Source organism: Phaseolus vulgaris, chromosome 3 (assembly GCF_000499845.2).
Source record: "Phaseolus vulgaris cultivar G19833 chromosome 3, P. vulgaris v2.0, whole genome shotgun sequence".
NCBI lineage: Eukaryota > Viridiplantae > Streptophyta > Magnoliopsida > Fabales > Fabaceae > Phaseolus > Phaseolus vulgaris.
This window is the reverse complement of record NC_023757.2, coordinates 34,431,097-34,447,306: the sequence shown is the minus strand read 5'-3', so window position 1 is coordinate 34,447,306 and position 16,210 is coordinate 34,431,097. Positions and strand designations below refer to the sequence as shown.

Genomic DNA, 16,210 nt, shown 5'->3' with positions numbered 1-16,210 from the left:
TGCTATAACTGTTTGATTTGGTAAATTTCTACGCATATGGCAGCACCCAAAATGTAGGTTGGGTTGAATTTTCCAGGCCCAACCCGAGTCAAATTGGCTTTTTTCTTCCTCCATTATTAGGCAGTTTCTTCCTGCACCCCTACATTTTTCTTCCTGCACCCCATAATGTAATGCAAAGACAATAATATCCCTATTATTTTTTAAAAACCCCAAAATACACATAAAATCCACACTACTCTTTCTTCTTCCAGACAATGCAATTCGGTAATTTTACGGAATAAAAAATTCGCATTTATTTTTTTGCATTCCAGATTGAAAAATTCATAAATATTCCGGATTGATGAATCCGGTAATCTTCTGGATCCATCAATCCGTAACAAAAATTAAACTTCCGGATTCAACAATCCGAAAATCAACAAGTTGCTTTCGAAACAAGGTAAAGGCCAGTTTTGGAATTTACAAAATTATGCGGGTGCAGGAAGAAAAATGTAGGGTGCAGGAAGAAGAAGTCCCATTATTATTACCTGCACTTGCCATTACTTTAGTCATTGTTGCCACTGTGTCTTCTTCTTCTTCTTCTCCACTGCACCTCCGTTTTCTACCACAATCTTTGAGAGGAAAAAGAACAAGAGAGAGAGAGAGGAAAGCGTGGGGTTGCTTGTTTCGGAAAGCTTATTCTGGTAAGTATTGAGTATGTTTTGGAATGCCCATGTTTAGAATCAAAACTTATTTCTCATCTTTAAACTTATTGAAATGGTTTCATTGATATTTAGGGTTTTTGGCTGTGTTTAATTTGGGTAGCTTGATCGGATAAGCTTTACTGATAAGTGCTAATTATTTTCAGTCATACATTGTTACCTTTGTTTGTTTGGCTAATGATGTTTAATTTATAGATAATTCATATAATTTCTAAACACTATAGGTATGGGAATCAATAAAACAGAAGTAAACTTAAGGAGGTTGCTTGCGGCTGCACCTCAGCAGCAAAACCAGGCAAAACTTGTGCATGTAAGTCTGAAGATATGTTTTTTCATTATTAATTTTAGAGTTAACACTTGAACAAATAGGTTGGATGAAAAAACATTGTATATATTCTTATACTAGTGTGTTTCCTATTGATGTGAATGTATAGGATACAAAGGATACAAAAGGAGGTAAGACACTTGCCTAAAACTCTAACCCTAAGGTTGAGTACACTCAAAAGAAAATATTATTAAAATAACATTAACGACATTATGTCTATAATATTTTCTAATTTTTATTGACCTATATGTTTTATTTAGTCATTTGTTAAATCTAGATCAGGTCTTGTTATAGTGACATAAATGAGTTTTTCCACTGATCTTTTGTATCTCTCTAGGTTTGAGAAAAGTTCACCTTGGTCGCTCATTAACTTCTGATTTGAGTGCATAGGACTATCAACATGCTTGCAATTTGTCAAACATGTCTCCTCCAAAATATCAAGAACATATTTTCTTTGTGAAACGATGACACATTCTTTTGATTGTGTCACTTCAATACCAATAAAATATTTAGATGTCTTAATTGAGCAATTCTAGGGATATCATTTGTTGTAATAGCAATACCATCAATATAGACCATATGATAAACACACTTTTCTGAAGTATGACAATAAAACAATAAATGATCTGTCTCACTTTGTTTCAATCCAAAAGTTTGCACAATGACTAAATTTAGTAAACCAAACTTGAGCTGATTGCTTCAAGCCGTAGAGAGGCTGATGTAATTTACAATCTAAACTGAACTCTTCCTGAGCAACAAACCAAAGATGTTGCTCCATGTAAATTTCCTCCTCCAAGAATTCTTTATGCCAAGTTGGTGAAGAGGCTAGTGGCGAATGACAGCCATAGCAAGAAAAAGGAGAACAATGTTGATCTTAGCCATAAGAAAAAAAGTATCACAATAGTTAAGACCATAAATATAAGTGTATCCCTTGGCTATTGGCGACCCGTACCATCTTCCTGTGTAATAAAAAGAATTAACTGTTAGATCATTGATTAGTTTAAACCCCGAGTCAATTGCCTCAAAGAACTTAAATTGAAAGGACAATGAGGAATGAATAAGACTAAATTTAAATTTAGTGAAGGGGATAAAGAAATTGGCCAACTCCTTGAGATGCCACTTTGGATCCATTGGCAACAGTAACAAGATGAGGAATTTTGGGGTAAGAAATGGAGGAAAAGGAAGAAATGTGTTGCATAATTAGGAGAATTATGTTATAATTAAGTGCAGATTCCATTTTACATTTATTAGGACAGATTTGTTAGTGATTTTATTTTATTTGATTTGTACAGCTTTAAACACTCATTATTTCTGGCTTTCATTGCCTATTATTTATTTCTTTAATTAGGTTGTAAAACAGTCTATAAATAGAGACTGTAATCACATTTGTAAGATATCTCAGAAATAAATTTCATCTATTTCTTTCCACTAAATGTTACTAGACATATGGTTTGAAGTACCTGAATCAAGAATCCATGGACTATGACCTTTCACGAGAAATGCTTGCAGTTGACACACTTGGCATTGAAGAGGATTCACCTTGATTGATTAATTGATTTACGTTGTACCTAAATAATTCTTGGTTCTCTTCATAAAGAATTTTAGATTCTGATTTTTCAGATTTACCCAACTGAGTTGCTTTGTTTGGAAAACCATGCAAGGAATAACAATTTTCTTAGGTATGACCCCTTCTCTTGCAATATGAACATTGAGGATGTCCACTTCTTCCACCACGTCCTCCTTGTATGTTTTGACCTTCTCCTTTCTACAAGAGACTGCCAATGCAGAAGTTTCAATAACTTCAGGTTGATTGTCATCTATCATTAGGTTAGGCACACAAATGAGTCTAGTAATTAAACCATTGATAGAAGAGATTTGATCACGAGCTAGAATTTGATCACGGCATGATCAAAGTTTGAATGTAGGCTTCTCATAATCAAGACTACATAAGTTCTTCTATTGAGTGTCACTATTAATCTTTTCAATTCTATAGCCCTAGCCTTTGCCATATGAGAAACCATATAATGGTTGGTTTGTTTGAGGGAAGTTACTCTTTGAGTTGCATCAAAGAGATGTTGGATATCATTAGCAAAATTTTTGTGTGCATTGTTCCAAAAAGAGAAACATGTTTTGAAGGATCGGAGTATTTCAAAAACATCATGTTCAAGTGATTGCCATGAAATATAGTTGGAAGTGAATCTTTTGCCACTGGGATTTGTCTGCATCAGAAATAGAGTTGAGTTTGGTTTTAAAGTGGTCATTGTATCCTTGACCAAGGAACCATAATTCCATGAATGCAGATCAAGACGAATAATTCTTCCAATTGAGCCTTGCACTTGTAATAATTGGAGTAGCTGAAAAGAAAGAAGCATAACCTATTGAAGCCATCTTAGAGAAGTGACCAAAACTGAGAACAAATAAGAGAGACCATGCGACCCAACACAAAGGTGCGTTGAAACAGAAAACTAAAGTCATAAACAAAGACAGAAGAGTTCAGTGAGTTAGACATAGGTGTTATTGAGAGGTTCTAACAACGGCAAGGCGACATGTGGAGGATGCCTGCCACAAATGGAAGCGCATAGATTGGCGCATTACGACATGTGGATGATCGGTTGGTTGCACAACCACCGCAAATGGATTGCACTCCTCAAGGCACACCTAACCCTGACTATTTTTTCAAAACAACGATGGTGTGGAGGCAACAAAGATAATGAAGAAGATAGAGTATCGCTTGCTCTGATACCAACTTGAAAAATAATGTATATCTTTTTATACGATTGTGTTTCTTATTGATGTGAATATATAGGATACAAAAGGAGGCAGGACACTTGCCTAAAGCCCTAACCCTAAGCCTGAGTACACTCAAAGGGTAATATTAATAAAATAACATTACATTTCAACATTAACAACATTATGTCTATAATATTTTTCTAATTTTCTTGACCTATATGTTTTACTTAGTCATTTTTTAACTCTAGAACACAAACTTAATCATTTGTTGATTTTGACATTCTACAGTATGTTGCTACTTTACGTGAACAATTGGAACAGTTGGCTGAAGAAAAGACACCCGAGGGCTTACCAAGGTATCATTGTCTCTTTATTCACCATTTCGTAGATGTCATGGAGTTATAAGTGAAACTATATAATATCACAACACAATCATGGGGCAATTTTTATTCTTTGAAATCTTACCCTTACTTTTAATATACTGTGAGTGGTGCATGTGGGTCTTCATAGGATTGGGGGATGGGGTTGGGGAAGGTGGCTGCCCCAAAGTTTGTAAGTTTCATAGAATAGAAAATGGTAAAAGAAAAAATTAGATATACTTTACCCTAAACACAATCTGAACATCATATGGCCACCCCAATTTTTGAATCAAGATATGCTACTATTAAGTACGCTAGGATTTTTCTTTATAATGGGTGTTGTTTGGGTTTAAAGAGTTGAATGCTAGAAACTACTAATACTTATTGAAATGTTAGGAATTAAATGGAAAGAGAAAAGGGAGAAGAGTGATGCTGTAATGTAAATATTCTAAGACTTTTATTCATGCTAATATACTAGGTGAAGAACTAGTATTGAGCAATGTATAAGCCCAGTCCAATAGCATACCTAACATAATAGGAGACTACCCCAATACTTATCCTTATATTCAAAGGATAAATATAGGTTCAGCAGATCATGGAATAACAGAGTGGAGTTACTTTATAATTCACAACAAATTCTCTCTAAAATATTACTCACTTTGAACTTAAGCTATACGTTCCCATCTTCTAAGTCTTTGATAAAATCTAGGATTTGTATAAATTGTTAGAGTTTACTGGGAAGAGAAAGAAGGAGATAATTGAAGCAAGAAAATTTCATTTCTCATTTCATTTAGAATTCTGTTACAACAAAGATTATATAGCTGGCTGGACTGAACTAACTACTAAGCCTACAAGGAACCAAAATAGTTATGGAGAGTTGCAGCCAGTTGTCACGTGCCAGCTGGCTGGACTGAATTAACCAAAAACTAACTCAGTAAAATGTTTGCTCAGAAAATATTAAATTATATTTTATTTCCTTAAAAGCTAACTTTGTTGATTATTTTTTTCATCTTCTTCCGACCCTAGATAGTCCAATATGTTCTCTTTTCTAACTTGTAAGTAAATTAAAGCTATTATATGCCCTTTACTTTTTAAGTGTGTGCATTCATTTGTGTGTATGTGTGCTCTCCTAATGCAGGATTTCAAAGGCTACGTTGAATGAATACTCAGAGAAGGTTGAAGCCATTGCTTCCAAATTGGTTAACCATGTGGTATGTGTTTATAAATTAACGTATCCTGGAGAGATGTTAAAGTGTGAAAAAGATCTTTAAGCCAAATGACTAATAAGTTAAGGTTTCTCTATTTACTCAATCTGATCTTACATCTAACTACAAACAACTTTGTTAAAGGGGGAATTTATGGATTTAATTTTTTTTACAGGATCTAGTGAAATGGCTAATATTTCATTTGTTTAAACCTGTTTTTAAAGAACTAATACACCAGTCTTGTTTCCAATTATGTTGTGGGATAGTAGAACTAGACTGAATGGTGGGTATTTGTTGAAGAAAAAGATGAAACTTCGAAGAATGTGCTAAAATTTAAACTAATTTTTAAGCCAAACTAAGAAGTCCCACATTTTGATCAGTAAGTAACTCAACTAATACATAATTCAAAGCATTGTTGCATTCCCTATGTTTGTTGGCTCTACAAAGGTAATTGCCTCGATGTAGGAAACAAATTCCATAGTAACACATGTGTTTATTGTAATAAGTCATCGGTATTGTTAAGTTTGAGTCGTCAATATTTACTTTTATGGCATAAAATTTAAGTTGTACACTAAAAATTAAGATAAATAGAGTACTTAAAGTCGCAAGGTATGTCAATCCTATAAACATAAGGGTAAGGATCTGCTTGGTTAAGGCTAAGTAGGTAGATAGTGGTAGGAGATGGACATTTTATTGTGGACACCACTTTACAATTATGCACTAAAATTTAAAATGTAGAGGTTGATGTAAGACGAAAATCTAATTATATTCATGGGAAAGAATGCAAAGAGAGGGATTCTGAATTTGGTATTGGAGAACCAAGCACATGCTTAGTTGTAGCAAGAAAAACCCTTTGTTGAAGGTGAAAACCTCGAATAAAGTAAATCTTTTGTCATGTGAGATTCAACAAAGTGAATAAACATTTGTGTTGATTTTAGACAAAAATATAGTTAATAAGTTACATTAGGATATGAAGTGTGGTATTAGAAGATTCTAGAGATTTGTTTGTAATCTTTATTTTAGGGTTAGAGTTCTCTATATATAGTGGTTGATGTATTGTTTCAAATTAATGAATTGATTTAAATCTTGTCTTAATCATATTAATTCTTTTCTAGTTCGTATCAGAGCACTCGATCTTGGGGCCTTTGCTTCTGCATTTCTTTATGGTCTTAGCTATGGTTCCTTTTTAGGGTTGCGTGAAATGCACCTATTTCCTTTGATTATTGAGGTCAATGTTGTTAAAATCGCGATCTAGATTGTAGGATTGTCGATCTTGCGATTTTTTTGAGAGCAAAATGTACTGGATTGCATTTAGGATCGAAAACTGGCCGTGGATCAGAGCGATCTGGCGAGTCATGGGTCGGATCGGAGAATCTTTGAGTCTCTCCGATCTGTGACTCGACCCATTAAATAAAAAGAAAAAACACTTAAAAACGAGCCCATGAGGCCCAAAAGTGTTGCACAAAATCCGCAGCTCTGTGATTCTCCGTCACCATTGCTCGTGCCTCTCCTCTCCACCGCTCGTGCCTCCCCCTCTTTCTTATTTCATTTGCTGCTGTTTGTCTTTGTGGGTTGAGATTTTATATACCTCTCTCTTATTTCATTTTATAGTTATATGTATTAAACATTATCATGAATTTATTTTTAATTATGTTATGTATTTGGACCTTTATGGATTATGAATCTATTTTTAATTATGTTATGATAGTAGTAACTCTTCTGAGTCGAGTTACGATCCTTGAGTTACGAGTTTTCATTCCCTTTCCGATCCTCTTTCAAGTTACGAGTTTCACAACATTGATTGAGTTTGCTTGAAGTGCACCCAACTTGTGTTTCCTAGAACCAACTTTGTCAGTATCATTTCCATTGCCGTTGCCGTTGTCGAAGCCTCCAATCAGACCGACAATCTCACTAGGAGATTTGTTGTCCTTGTCTATCCCTATAGTTGGGTCACAATCAGAGCTGCCATGTGCTTTCTCACGCGTCTTCTTCCACTTGAAGTGAGTTCTCACACGTCATGAAGTTTCGGTGTGGCAGCAACAATTCCTGTGTCGCCAAAGTCGTCTGGAGGGGGTGGTTCTAGATTTGTCATTGTTTTGTTCATGACAACACTGTTCACTGCTTTTTTCTTCAACCTATCTTTTTTTCAATTGTTATTTGTTTAATAGGAGGGGGTTGAGGAAATCCTTTATTTCTTGGCATGACAACTTCACTAAGTAATGTTGATCTTCCGCACATGCTTGATGATATCCACCTTAATGGTTGAATTTATCTCCAGCGGGCTCTTATCAAACGAATATTAAAGGATACGAGTAGGTTAAACCATATTGAAGGAGAGGCTATATCTCCAAATAACCTAAATTTCCAAATTTTGACGATTATTACATGGCAACGAGGATCCATGACTACAAAAATTAGTAGAAATTATATGTTCTACTCTTATGCTTCTGAAACTTGGGACGACTTTGTAAATACTTATTCCATATGACATGATATCTCTACATCTATGAGTTAGAACATAATATCAAAATTTAAAAATTTGGGGGTCTGTGGATTGAGTTGGACCAATATCAAAATTTGAGGCTTGAAATTACTAGGGATGCTGTCAACTTGCTCAATTCGTTGAACGATCCTGGAATTTTAAGTTTTTTTCAGGATTGAATCCCGAATATGACCCTTTTAGGGGGCACAAAGTCATTGGAAGGAAAAACTCCCTTCTCTTTCCGAAGATTTCTACATTGTCTGAGGTGAGGAAACTCGTCGAATGGTCGTGATGAATGAGGCATCCACTAAATGAGTTGCCATCTTCTCTGGTAAGGCTTGCAAACTTGGGACTTCAAATCCCAAAAACATTAAAATCAACTTAAAATATAATGAAGGTCATTGGTGCACTCACTACTAAGGAGGCTTGCTTCAAGCTACATGGAAAGGAGAAAACTCTCAATTGTCTCGTAGAACTAAAAGGTCAGCCCTCAAGAAAGACCTATCAAGCAAATTCATATTTTGAAAATTCTAGCAAGACTTCTTCATTCTCTTCAATTGAAGAAGGAATGCTTGCACTACGTGCTGAAATTGAATGTCTAAAATCTCTCATGGATTCTATAAGGAAGCCACCTTTTGGTACTTGCTTTCTAAGCATGATTGGTAACAATTCCAATTCATTTTTTAATGTTTTTAAAACTTTATGTTAGGATTGTTGGGTTCTAGACTGTGCCGTGACAAATCATATGACCCCATTTACATCTTTTAACATCATATGTTTATCTTTTTGGAAACCACATTACTATTGTCATTGGAACTCGTATCTCAATAATTGGATGTGGTAATATTTCTCTTTTGCCATTTCTCAGCCTTAAAGATGTCCTTCATGTTCCCAAGCTTTCTAATCACCTTATTTTCGTTCAAAAACTTACTAATGACCTAATTGTTTTGTAACTTTTCCCACTCATTATGAAAGGTTAGGGAACACGGAGGATTGTATTTCCTTGACAACTTGGGAACCAAGGATAGCATCAATGGACAAACTACTACCTTTTATCACCAGTCTTGCACTACTTTTGAGTCTCGCCAAATTTGGCTTCTCCACTGTCGTTTAGGACTTCCATCTTTTTTTGTTCTAATGTCTATGTTTCCTTTATTTTCTAGAGTTTGTTAAGTCATTTAAATGTGATGTATGCCAAGTTCCAAAGCACTCCTCGTAGTAATAAAAGAGTGTTCATCCTTTTGATTTGATTCATTCTGATGTTTTCAAACTCTAGTGTTTTTGGTGTTAATGGTTTGCCACTTTTACTGATGATTGTAATCGTGTCACATGGATTTTACTCATGAACAAGCAATCTGAAGTTTTTACCTTATTTGTCAAATTCTTCCGTATTATAAAAACACAATTTGGAAAGTCAATTAAACGATTGCGTTCTTATAATGGGAGGAAATATGAAAATCATTACATGTCTAAATTCCTTTTGGAAAATGGTATTGTTCATGAATTCAAATGTTTGGATACACCATAACAAAATGACATTGTTGAAAGAAAAATAGGCATCTTCTTGAAGTGAGACTGACACTTCTCTTCCAAATGTATTTCCCTAATTCTTATTAGGGGTGGCTAGCCTCACTGCTTCCTATCTTTTCAACCGATTACCCTCCCGAGTTCTAGATGACCTTAGTCCCATTGAGTCTATGTCTTCCTTTCAATTTGTTTCTTTTCTCTCCAGTCTTCATAGTTTGGATGAGTTCAATTTTTCCATATTCATAGTTAGTTTTGTGGGAAGTTAGATCCTAGAGCTGGTAAAATGCATATTCATTACTTATGCTTCTAATAAAAAGAGATATCTCCAAGTCAAGTTTTTTACCTCTATGGATGTCACTTTTAATGAAATGCGTTTTTAGGGGGAGAGTTCTATAGAAGCTGAGTCTTTTGAATCTCTTGAGTCATCTTTGTCCCTTTCATTCAGGAACAATGTCATACTGATACCACTCTTGATACTTCTCTTGGCACACCTCATATGGACATCTCTAAAGTTGCTCCTCACAAGGGCTTGACTTTTTGTGACTTTGTTGGAATGCATCATGAAGCCATAAAAAAATTGTTCCTTTTTTGTTTTTCCTTGTCTGTATTTTTAGTTTTGACCAAATAGGCAATTTTCATTTAACCACAGATGTTTTTTTAACCCAGAATGACCCACAAGTATCCGAGAAAGATTTTGAAAGGAGTTTTGTTGAAGGAAACCCTTCTGAAATTGAGGAAAAAAATCTGTCACCCCTTTCTTCTGGGTTGAGAAGAAGGCCTGTGTAAGCTATAGTTTGCCTTTCTTACTATGCATATTTTGTAGGCTGTTTTACTGTTGCTGATCTGATTCATTGGACAGACCCACATCAAGTACAGAAGAAAGAGCACACGAGCTTGCTGAGACTGACAATGCATCACCTGTCAAATTGGATGCTAGTGCACATGCACACATTGAAAAGCACAGGTACTGTTTAGTGGCGTTGTTATTTAAAGTTTATGTAGTGGTGGGTCAATAGACTCTGTACTGCTTTGGTGAAGAGCCGAAAACTTGCAAACCTTGTGTTCTTATGTAAAGCTAAGTTGTCCACAACAACAACAAAGTATATTTTCTTCAGGTCAAGCACTGATATATTAATGTCAATTGTCACATCATTAGTAACTGCCTGTTACCGTACTCTACTGGCTTAATTTGGTAGTTTATTTGGTCATCATTGACGAGCCCTCAGCATGTTTTATACTCTAGAATGCTTCAAGAAGATTTGACTGATGAGATGGTGGTGTTGGCAAAACAACTCAAAGAGAGTAGTCTTATGATGAGCCAGTCCCTGCAAAATACTGAAAAGGTTCGATTCTTATATTTTCATTCAATACCAGGGCTAAACGGTTGTACAAGATGGTGATGCTAACTAATGTTATCCAGGGCAAAGTTAATTACAAGCAAATCTTCTTTTGTATCCTATGAAGTTTTATCTTATTGTTTTACAATTAAAATATATCTCTTCGGAGGTGATCTTGATAGGAGTGAGTTACAATATAGATGCACCATTCCGCATACTCTGATGTTTTCTATCCCCCCGATGAATATATATGAAATCAAAGGCAGTCCGATTCTTAGGATTGGGGTATTCTTTGTATGGTGGTTATATTATTACATTAATCTAGTTTTCGTCTTCTTGAAAGTTCGTCTTAGATTTATTTTTGTATTGCGGCATATGGCTATAGCGGTGCTGTAATATTACTTCTACAACCACTGAGGGCATGTTAAAATGTTGATTGAATAGTCTTGATTCATAACCTTGTTTTTTGGTTGATAAGAGTCTCAGATGGGGAGTTTGAAATGTAGATGGTGGTTTAGGGCTAATGAATTGATTGTGGCTGGCTTGCAGATACTTGATTCTACTGAGAAGGCCATTGAGCATAGTTTGGCAAGCACTGGTCGTGCCAATGTGCGAGCAACGGCAATCTACTCGGAGAGCTCCAAGACTTCTTGCTTAACATGGCTTGTGATGTTTGTGATGACATGTGTATTTGTCATGGTTATTCTTCTAATCCGTGTAACATAGTGTAGTTCGGTTTCACCGGGTACAAGAAATAGCTTTCATTCAATATAACTTTTCCTATAGTTTAAATATCTGTTTTCCGGTCACTCACCATTCATTTTGAATGTTAACATTGATTAAAAGAAGCAAATAATTTTTTCAGAGGAAGTGTTATAAATGAGCTATTACCATAGTTTCATGCGGTTTATTTTTAATTAAAACTTTTTGTTAACTCATTTCTTAATTTGTGTTTTTAGAATACTAAATATGAAGACTGGAGTTGTTCATAAAGTATTAGTCAATCATGAGGCACATTGAATGGAGTTAAACTTTTGGATGATTTTCAGTCGTTTAGTAATTCAGTCTACTTTTATTACATGGTTTTGAACTATATCATTCTCGAGTTCAATTCGAAGAACTCCCTTTCAAACCCAGTATTAAAATTTGTCTCCTCACTCCTTTGTCTTCATTTTCTTTCATCAATGGGAATCGTCTCTTTTCTTCTAGCAATCTTTTTCACTTACATTCCAAATGAAAGCTTACAACACAGTTCAACAACATTTCTAAAACTGTGTATTTTCTGGCGCGGTTTGAAAAGGATTGTTTTAGTTTATTCGGTTTAACGAAGATTCATTTATATCTTTTTGATGCAATTAAATTACCTTCCCATCCCAAAAAATAATTGTGATATTATTTTTTAGATCGTATCACTGATGTACACAGTATTTAGAAACTGTTAAAAGATAATTTTGATTTCCTTTGATACGGTAGAGAAACTAAGTTCCATTAAATTGATTAAAAATATATATAACTTATTATCAATTCTTTTTAGTTTTTTAACAGCATCAACAGTTAATTGGACAGCAAAACTTGTTCTGTTTTATGAGTTGCGATGCTTGTCCATATTTTTTTAGTTTTGGTAATTTATAAGATTGATTTGAGTTAAATGTGAATTTGACACTATTGTTATTATAAAACAACTAATTTTTTATTCTATAAAATTACAATTATTTTCCTTAATAATTTTGTATAAATTATTATAAATATTTTAAAGAAATTTTGAAGAAAATACATAATCACTCATAATTGATTCCACCTTTATTAATATTTACGTATGGAACTATTTCTTTTATTGTAAAAGTTCAATTTTTTTCTTAGGTTTTATCATGAATCGTGGGAAGGGTATTGCAACGGAGTCATTTGTAGGTATCTGTGAACACAAAAAATGAATTACAAACATGAATTTTTGACAGTTGAATGTCATGATCAATGAAGCATTTATGGGTAATCGCATTGACGGTAGTTGGATGACCTAGGGTTACACAAACATCGTTAAATCCCTACATGAAAGTGGACTGGTAAGGATTACAAAAAAATCATGTGAAGAACAAGAATAAAATCCTTAAGGACAGATGGCGTGAAATCCATGATCTATTTAGTGGACTGAGTGGTTTCGCATGGAATCAAACTCAAAAATTTTTGAGGTTAAGGATGAAGTGTGTGATGTGTTGATAAAGGTAACGTATTCAACTTGATGTTGACTTATCGTATACATTAACCATTAATTATGAATATCAATGTATTTCTGTTCATTAATGAACAGGAAAAACCCACAGTCGCAAAGTGGCACACGTTAAACCCATTAGGCACTACAACTCGATGGAAAACTTATGGAGGCTTGATCGTGCTAGCGGCCACAATTGGAAAACAACACTACAGTCATCAAGTTTAACTCAGACTCATAATTTTAATGTAGACCTTAACGATCACAATAAAGGGTACATCCTGGAAGAGTCAGATATTGATGCAATCCAATGTGAAACTCCTTGCTCAGTTGGCCCTAATGATGATTCATATAGTCCTGAACCTAATCTAACACCCTCATCGATGCCACCTCAATCATCCCAACTATTAGGTGGTACTTCTTCTTCTAGGGGATAAAAAAGAAAAGCCCTCATGGTGGACGTCATTGATATACAATTGGAAAGGCTTAATACAAGGTTTGAAGGATAATTGATATCCTTGGGAGGGGTAGCGATCAGTCAGATAGGTTATGTTATATTGTTGAGCAACAAGCCATTTCACAGCGAGTGGTTAATCCTATAAAAGAAAATCTGCAATATAACAGACGTCATGTTATTGCAGAAGAAGAAAAAAAGTCCATATTTCGTAAACACACGCACACACTCCGTCGTACATCGACTTTTCAGTACTTTGAATCTGATATCTGGAAAATGTTAGTGGAAATGAACATACAACATGAAGATCCGTTGGATAACTGTTATGACTTCTTGTGTGGTCATCCTAATGCGGTAAAACAACTCTTTGGTCTACCTCTCGAGCGACGAATGAGAAAGTTTGTGGAGATAATTACTGCAAATCCCTAAACTATGTAAAAATTTGGTTGTCTTTTATTATGCATATGTGGTTTTCTTTTTCGGATCTATAATCTTAAATATGACACGAATGCACATTTATAATATTTGTTATGCACAGACTTTATCCATGAATTTCGCTTTAAATTATAATTTATTGCAGTAATATTTATTTCATAAATATTTTTTGTTTCATCAAATTATATATCCAATAGAGTATCGAAAATAATATGCTCCAACACAATAACAAAAACAATCTTTTAATTTCATACAGTTATAATTAAAAAAAAAAAAATCACAATTACAATTTTTTTTTTCTAAATAAAGTTTCTGACAATTGTAAACATGGTACGCAAATTTTACATTATTTATATTTTTTTCGAAGTTAGCTCTAACACAATACCGGAATAATATTTCAATTATCGAAAATAATATTTTATTTCAAAACAATTATAATTCACAAATAATCAATCCAATAATTTTTAAATACAAGGGCAAATATGTAAACTTACATTTTTTAAAATTAAAAAAATAAATTTCAATCACATCCATCACATCACTCATAAACTTTTATAAACTTTTTCTATTTATCTTAATCCAAACAACCTAATTTTCTTCACAATTTCCCTTCAAATCATCTCAAATCAAATCTCTCAATCCTGGAGGTGAATGTTAATGCATGTAATTCAATGTCCAAGGATATCATAGGAAATTCTAATAGGCTTAATTGCAACTTTTGGATCATTTGCACACCATTAATTTGAACCTTTTCCATGGCATTGGAGAAAAATATCCCTGAAGTTGTAAGTTGTTCTCTTTGCTACCTAGGTCTCTTATTTTCTTTTTATAAAAATTTATTTGTATCTCCACAAACTAAGTGAATAAAATTACTCTCTAAGTCTCATAAACGCACAACACAAAAAATCTCAATAAAAACCTACAAAAACTACATAATTTTTTTACATCAACTTAAAATGTCACATACATTTCATGTTTCGCTCTAGACTAGACTAGTTGCATTTATAAAATTAATCAAAATGAGTTGTTTTAAACAAATTTAGAATTACATTAACTAAAATAAAAAGTTTAGGAACAAATTGATTTGTTACTAGTTATATTGAGACCAACATTGGTATGGAGCTAGCAAATTTAATATAATAGTTGTTTTAGCTATAATGTCTAGAATATATTAACTACACTCTTTGGAAGATTTTTCAAACATCTAAAAAAAGTGCACAATTTTTCTTCTTTGTACACTCGTAATACAAAGTGTATGATGAAGTATAAGTCAAATTTGTTTAGTTTCACATCCTCTATTACTAACACTTTTTTGTGTTAATTAAAATAACAACAAAGTCTGTATATTTAAGTTTAAATTCAATAATAAGATTAATATTAACCTAGACACAAGACAAATACTCTAGGTTTTAGATACATCAAGAGACACTTCAACTCTCCATATAGAAGTTTGGATGCTTCAAATGCTTTTGATCTACTATCCATTATTCCTCTCTTCTATAGTGTTACTTTTTTGACAATTATTAATTTATCAAACTTAAATATTAATCATTGCTTAATTATTAATAATATTCAGATATGATGATGAAAATGACTCTGAGTGGTGAATGACTTTAGTATCATTGTTACTACTTCATGACAAGTCATTTCTATTTTAATAATGTAAATCATCGTAAAAGATACTAAAAAGAATGATCGATATAAATGTAATGTGTTGAGATATATAGAATTTCATGTGTATAATTTAGATCCATGTAGACATTAAATTATTGGTCTATAATATTATAGACACACGTAATTAAATTTTTATCAAAGAATGTAAATTGTGTGATAAAATATAAATAATTTTGTTTACACATGGAAACAAATATTCATCCTTAAAAAGTAAAGGAATTGAAATGGTAGTATACTAGTTACAATTTAGCATGTAAACTATAATGATTCAACATTAATGATTTTTTATTAACTTTATGCCTGATGTGTCAATGCTTATTTGAGTTTTATGAAGGATCTGAAAGTAGCATTTCTTTATTGTAGAACAACAAATATTTATGTTATTAAAAAAATTGTTTACATTGACTATTTGAAATATGAATTCCCTTAAAGGGATTTTTAAAATTAGTCATAATTTGTGTGTGTTGTGATATTATTTATTTTATAACCTAAAAATGTAATAATTTATTGTATTAAAATTATTAGTTCTCCATTGTATTGAAAAGTGCAATGATGTTAATTGAAATGTTAGTTCAAACGAGACATCTTATAAATACTATTATGTTGATACACTTAGTTGCAATGTATTATTTGGGATCACTCAAACAAAATCATGGAATTAGAATTTATTACTTTTGATATGACTAGTTATGTACCATGTGGTTGAAAAACCTCTTTGTAAATATTATTTTGAACATATAAGTTGAAAAATTACGAGATTAAAACACTTGGTAAGACA

General features: G+C 33.2%; 1 protein-coding gene across 2 annotated transcripts; it reads left to right on the top strand.

Annotated features, from left to right (window-relative positions):
* Nucleotides 1-325: 325 nt before the first annotated feature.
* Nucleotides 326-11,527, top strand: LOC137807292 (uncharacterized). Of its 2 annotated transcripts, none has more exons than XM_068607873.1 (8): nucleotides 326-680; nucleotides 923-1,008; nucleotides 4,042-4,109; nucleotides 5,251-5,323; nucleotides 9,993-10,108; nucleotides 10,186-10,290; nucleotides 10,570-10,669; nucleotides 11,213-11,527. In XM_068607873.1, exons 1-8 carry the CDS (start codon nucleotides 341-343, stop codon nucleotides 11,387-11,389), a joined length of 1,065 nt encoding a protein of 354 aa, XP_068463974.1. In that variant the 5' UTR covers nucleotides 326-340; the 3' UTR covers nucleotides 11,390-11,527. The 2 variants fall into 2 exon arrangements, with proteins under 2 accessions (XP_068463974.1, XP_068463975.1); XM_068607874.1 differs by having other exon boundaries at nucleotides 542-680; nucleotides 774-1,008.
* The last annotated feature ends 4,683 nt before the right edge of the window (nucleotides 11,528-16,210 follow it).

Bases quoted from the DNA above. Each gene is read 5' to 3' on its own strand.
- LOC137807292 (XM_068607873.1), top strand. From the start codon at position 341: ATGAATCCGGTAATCTTCTGGATCCATCAATCCGTAACAAAAATTAAA. The intron at 1,009-4,041 runs GTAAGTCTGAAG...GACATTCTACAG, and splicing joins ACCAGGCAAAACTTGTGCAT to TATGTTGCTACTTTACGTGA. The intron at 4,110-5,250 runs GTATCATTGTCT...CTCCTAATGCAG, and splicing joins ACACCCGAGGGCTTACCAAG to GATTTCAAAGGCTACGTTGA.